Below are 6,555 nucleotides of genomic sequence, written 5' to 3' on the forward strand. Positions count from 1 at the left end.
TCACGGCTGTTGTAGTCTACTACTTTTTTTCAAAAAAGTTCACCTAGAATCATTCAAGCACCGTATACTTCCTTAAGCTACAAAAGGGGAAAATTTTATTATTGTGTTATAAAAATTTTCTCGCCGCTTTTAAGGGGGTAATATACATTAGCGATGTTGCTAAGGGGATGGGAAAAAGATGAGAATCTCGAGCTAGGATGCGGCGGCGTCGTCCGAGACAAGGGGGTTTGAAATTTGAGAAGGGGGAAACTGACGAATCATCTTTAGAAATGGAAATAAAAAATGGTTTCTACTCCCCATTTTACCTATATGGCCGTATTTAAAGAGCAGCGGTCCAATTTCATCAAGGTCACTATAGTCAGATTTGTCGTACGAGAAGGATTAACGGTGATACAGTTCGTCTTCCCCCTCAATCACCAGGCAAGTTCGCTATTCAAATTACTTGTGTGAAAATATTGCTGCATCGTTTTCGCTTCTCCGTGATTGTACCTGGGATTTATTTACGTGTATTGTTATCGGTAAAGAATTGATTGCATGCGATTGAGTATTGGTGTTTTGTTATCGAATTGCACGCATCGATTTCGCGATTATGGAATGATATGATCGTATCGTGGTGATTATCGACAAGGTTTTGTATCTATCTCGAAAAATCGATCTAGAGGAATTGCATGATTTCGTGTTTGAAGATTACAAAATTGATATGATTATAAAACAAATATTTAGACTGAGTTTGATAGTAATTCGTCGAACAATATCTTTGATTGAGAAATTTGATGAAAATCAAATTTAATGATAGTGTAATTTCTCTAACTCAATTCTTTCCAATTATTATTTCTTGAGGTTTATATAACAATTAAATATCTTATCAATTTTACAAAACTATGTATTTAAAGTTAATTTGCTTAGTTTTCAACAATTAAACTATAAATTAATATAGAAATAATAGTCGTTTCAAACAGATATGAAACTATATTATAATAGTAGATTTTGTGTTAAAACAGGTTACTTTAAAATTAAGTGATTTATCGAAATGTTTTTTTAATTTATTTATAAGCAAAATATCTGTTAATGAGGTAATTTATCTAATTGAGCTAAACTTTAGGCAATCGCTATTAACTCCAAATTTGTGTCTGTGGGAAAAATTATTTCGAAAGTGGTTTTACTAATAATTTTGATGTCACTTCTAAGTAGTAGCAAAATGAAGGTTCATGCATTTTGTAACTACTCTTCTAAAATTATAAAAAAATGTATCATTTCAGCCTTCAGCCATGAGGTCCCAAAAGTTATTTGCGGCTACGATATTGGCCGTTGTCATCAGTTCCCTCATGGTAGAGCAGACGATCGCTATCAAGAAGGTCTACAAATACGCGGCTTTGGCTCTATTAGGAGCGGGACTACATAAGGGACTAGGTGGAAAACCACTTGCAGGCGGTCTCGGAGGTGGTCTTGGAGGTGGATTAGGAGGAGGCTTAGGGGGTGGTCTTGGAAGTTCTTTGGCGAAAGGTCTCATGAAAAACTTGCCAATAATGGACCAAAATGAGCTGAAGGAGGCGCAACAATCTGGAAACATCGAGGGAAGCGGATCCAAAAAGAAACCTCAAGTTATTCAGTATGTGTTTTTGATGGCATGACATTACTCTTATTTCGAAAATGGTTGGGAACTTTTAACCTTACGGTTTTGGTAATTATGGGTCTGGTTGCAATTGAATGGTAATAACAGAAAATTAAAGTTGATTTAAGACATGCTTAAATTAATTTTAATTTTTTTAAGGGGATTTTCTGTGGGTCAATGTTTTCAAGTTATGATTGGATTATTTTACGGATGACCACTTAATCTAGATTAAAAAAACTGAAAGAAAATAATAATTTAACTAAGGGGTCATCCCTAAAATTACTCCAAACATTATTTGAAAACGGTTCCTGGGATGTCAAAATGTCACAGAACATTTTCGACTCGAAATCACCCAAAATAACATCCCACTTAATTTCTGATAGATCTTTTAGAAATACCTTTAATATAGATAAGAAAAACAGTGAGTATAGATAAGAAAAACAACTGCGAGAAAGATCATTAAGAATTGACTAGCTTCGTTAGCTCTGCATACGTAATTCAAATAAGTATGAAATCCTAGAATAGGCTAATTTAATGATTAGGACTGTCAGAATTTCTTCATATAATTTCTAAGTAACTTTGAATAGTTCTGATGAAAAAACCAGAATCGAAAAATTAATTCCAAATTGAAAATTAGAATTAGGACCGAAATTAGGGATAAAACCAATTTTAAATATAATGACCATGAATGACCATAACGTAAAATGCTCTCTAAATTCAGATTGAACATGTCAAGGCGTGGACAATATTCTAATAAAGGTTTTCTCTGGCAAATCACAATTAGTTTGTTATGTAAAATTATTGTAGCGTTCATGTTGGCATTGAACATATGATATAGCTATAATCAGAAACCCTTTTAACATAGAACAATTTACTTTTAACATTTTCTTTCAAATCTATCTCCTTGCTGAAAAAAAATCAATTAAAAATGTTTACGACCATTAAGATAACCTAATATAAAAGCTATCTTTAGATAAATCTAGTAATGGATTTGCAACAAAAATTGTTTGTTAGATTTAAACATAAAATATGATAATTAGGAAAATTAGGAATCCAGAGGCAGTTTTGAGCTAACAGAGGGGAAAGGAAGGGTTACTTAATGCATCCGGGTTACTGCAGTGGGTCTAGCTTTACACTGAGAAACAGTGTTACCCACAAAGGTGGGGGGGGCGAACGGGGTAGTATTTAAAAGGCAAAGACGTAGCAGCCTACTTATTGTTAGGCTTTAAAAATTATTTTTCAATACCAATATTAAATACAATGCAGAATTCCCACGACGGACAAAAATTAAAATACGAAATTTAAATGAAGTCATCATAAATATAAATATAATTAAAATTTAATGATGTTTAATAACACACTTTACACTAGACGGATCTTTGAAGCGCCATTAATTTATGATACCTTTCAGCTAGAAGATAATTATATTTGTAGATAGGTGCTTTTGTTTGCTTGAACGCGGTACTTAGAGGTGCAAGGCAAGGCTTTACTTTGTCGATTTATAACTTAATCTAGTTCTTAAGAAAACAATATCAAGCTCAAGGGGTTTTATATATAATTATAAAAGCAAAGCAATGAACTTAAAAATAAATTCTAGTACAATCAGTCTAGATTCTTTTCATCTCAGACCTTAAGGGAAACATAGATACATATAAATTATTACAAAAGGAATATTTCGAAGAGATACAAAAAAAAATTATGATGAAAATGAGCCGCTATATTTCATATAAAATAATCACGAGGAAATAATGTTGATTTTTTTTTTAAATATTAAAATATATATACAAAAGAAAAAAGAAAGAAAAAAAACATTGTTCCATAGACTAAACAAGGAAAATTATGCATTATTTAAATTATACTTTTATATCGTGTACCCTACATGGCAGTCACTCATAAAGAAATTATAAGTAGAGGACCCCACGAAAGAAACATGGATTTTTTTAATTTCTTTAATAAGAAAAGGAAAAATTCTGGGAAGGACAAAACGAGGGGCTAATCACTCTTAGATTTCTCTACCCTAATTACGGGTTACTCGTAATAATTTCAGCACTATTAACGAGGTATTCTATAATTTTAATATTCAAGTGAAGTTCCCTTATAACAGTTAGAGGGGCTAATCACTCTTAGATTACTCTCCCCTGATTACGGGTTACTCGTAATAATGTATGCACTATTAACGAGGTATTCTATAATTTTAATATTCAAATGAAGTCTCCTTAGAACAGTTAAAAGTTTATCGATTACGCTGAAGTTCTTCAAATATATTCAAATAGATAGTATAGAACGTGTAGTATCATCATTGCTGAAATCATGAATCTATTCACTATTTATAATATAAATTCATGCTGAAGTGTTTTGACAATTAATTCTTCATGGTTTTTAATTTTTGGTATAATGTACGCCAATTTGAATTGAGGACAACGAGTAATCTGACACTATTTCAAAGTGATTCATTTCAAATAATATTTATTATAAGTTATTGATTACTACAAATTGAAAATTGATGTCAACCATTTAACCGTTTAAACTGAAAATTCATAAATTAAACACCATGAATTGTCGGAACTTTGTTAGGGTCTATTAACCTGTGAATCACTCAAAAACCATAAAAACAAATTAAGAGTATATCTATATATATATGTTCACAAATTTCAAGAGCGAAAGCGAAACGTGAATATTTGCACGGCAACAACACACAGACATAAAAAAGGGTCATTTAAAATTAAGGATGGGTGACCAAGGCGTAGTGTAGTTCCTTTTCATTGGACTTATTCCCAAGTTTGTTATTTTCGTGCCAGCAAGTTTTATATGCCATCGAACGATCACTGATTAAATAGGTCGTTGAGCGAGCAAATGCGAGCAACCATGCATTACTTCAGTTACTATCCCTAGACATAGATTATTGAACTAGGCCTTGGACGAGTGGTTCCAACTGGTCGCTTCTTCAGTTTGAGAGAAAAAAACATCCTTACCGACAATAAATTTAAAATATAATAAAATGCTTTTTTTATATCATTACTTCAATGATATGGAAATAATGAATCATTATATATTTCAACTGTATCGAATTGCATTTTTAATGATGTTAGGGAGCTAAACTTACAACTCGCGGAACTCGAAGTGTTTTTGTTTTAGCAACCTGCATGATCCAACGTATTAGACTTCATACTTATTAATTAACATCATTAGGTCTAAATCCTTTAGCCTGCACTGCATAGCGTGTGGCATATCATTAACTTAACTCGGCTTAATCTTAAGCTTGGTTTGAGGACAAGATTGTAACAATGCTTCTTTCTGTTGATCAGGATTTATAAAAGGAAGTGTATTAAAGCTCACGCCCTAAAATATTTTTATTTAGTTCAAATAATATTTTATTTTTTTTTTTTTTGTTATCGTTGTTGTAAGTTATCATTTAGAGTGAGTTTAAGAACCGATAAAAATGGTATTGTGTTTTATTTACCATCACTATAGTATTTACGAGCATTTTCCCTAAATACGGTTTGTGGAACAACAAATAGGAACCTGTAAATATTTACTTTTCAGAAGGAAACACTTTCGTGTTATTTTTTTGATGAACTTTAAGTTTGAAACTTCATTAAAAGCCTCTAAATATTCTACAGGGCCGGTAGGTCCTTGTAGATATGATCTGACCCCCTTTTGCAATGTTAAATGAACAAACAAACACACCTTTTCTCTAATTTTCCCACAGATATAAATTAGGGGTTTTTAGCGATGGTTTCCCTCGAATTATTAGATAAGACTTCGTGCAAGCTCTTATGTATGAGGATGGTTTTTGATTGGAAGTAACTTATTTCGTATTATGATAATATTACACCAAACTACAATATGTTGTTAAAATTTCGAAGAGATCCTATAAATAGTTTATTATATGAAAGTAGAGATGATATTCCCTTAAGATATGCTTTTGTATAATTCATAGCATCCACGAAGGTCCAAATGGTGAAAGACACACAACTCACGGAAGTCCATCTTCGTCTCAGGGACATTACCACAGCAATCAACCTCAAGGTCATAGCGGCATGAGACCACCACCACCCCCACCATCCACCGCTCCAGGCTATGGAGGGTACGGACATTCTGCGTACGGAGGTTACGGTCAAGGTTCCGCCTACGGACAAGCGGGTTACGGTGGTTACGGACAAGGTTATTCCGCTAACCCTGCTTACAGCGGCTACAATAACTACGGATACGGTAATTATGGTGCCGCGGGTTACGGAGGTTATCCAGCTTCGGCCTATGGCGCGGGTTACGGTGGGTACGGTGCTGCAAACACCGGGTACGGTACAGGAAACACAGGCTATGGTACAGGATACAATGGGTACGGAGATTACAGCGCGTACGGTGGGATAGGACACAATTTGGGAGGGTTTAATTACGCAAATGCAGGTTATGGATATTAAAGTATGTAATAGATATTTATATAAGTGTTATGTCGGTCAGTGACGACATTAATTTCAATTGTAAGTTGACGAAGAAGCACTGATTTTTATTAACTTTTATTATGTATGTACCAAAGCCAATATCACGCTCAATGTGTTGTATTGTTATTTTTTTTACTTTGTCCTAAATGTGACTTTGAGCTTTAGTTTAACGTTCGCGAAAATGTTTAATTTTTTATTTCTTCGCATCAGCCGTTCATCATTCATTGAATTGTAAATACCCATTTCATGCTACCGGTAGTCATGCTTCAATAAACAATTGTTTTATCACTGTATGTTTTATTGCCTTTAAATGTTCGAACTTTTAGAGTAATATTTAAAACTGAATGTTATATTTTGAAGACTATAAAACGGTTTTTAAATAACATACTTAATAGACCTTTTCAATGTAAAAAAGGGGGTAGGCAACCCGCAGAATCAACTTCATTCAAGGGGTTGATAAATTGCCGTCTCTTAGGACTCTCATGATGCATAAATACTACA

The 6,555-nt window shown here is 33.3% G+C and overlaps 1 protein-coding gene across 1 annotated transcript; it reads left to right on the forward strand.

Moving 5' to 3' along the window:
- Window positions 1–1,264: 1,264 nt before the first annotated feature.
- Window positions 1,265–6,343, forward strand: LOC149616214 (uncharacterized). Its single transcript, XM_089856804.1, has 2 exons — window positions 1,265–1,609; window positions 5,553–6,343. The coding sequence occupies exons 1-2, from the start codon at window positions 1,269–1,271 to the stop codon at window positions 6,031–6,033; spliced, it is 822 nt and encodes a 273-aa protein (XP_089712930.1). The 5' UTR covers window positions 1,265–1,268; the 3' UTR covers window positions 6,034–6,343.
- The last annotated feature ends 212 nt before the right edge of the window (window positions 6,344–6,555 follow it).

Source organism: Phalangium opilio, unplaced genomic scaffold (genome assembly GCF_054372755.1).
Source record: "Phalangium opilio isolate 3A_F unplaced genomic scaffold, DU_Popi_V2 ptg000217l_1, whole genome shotgun sequence".
Classification (NCBI taxonomy): domain Eukaryota; kingdom Metazoa; phylum Arthropoda; class Arachnida; order Opiliones; family Phalangiidae; genus Phalangium; species Phalangium opilio.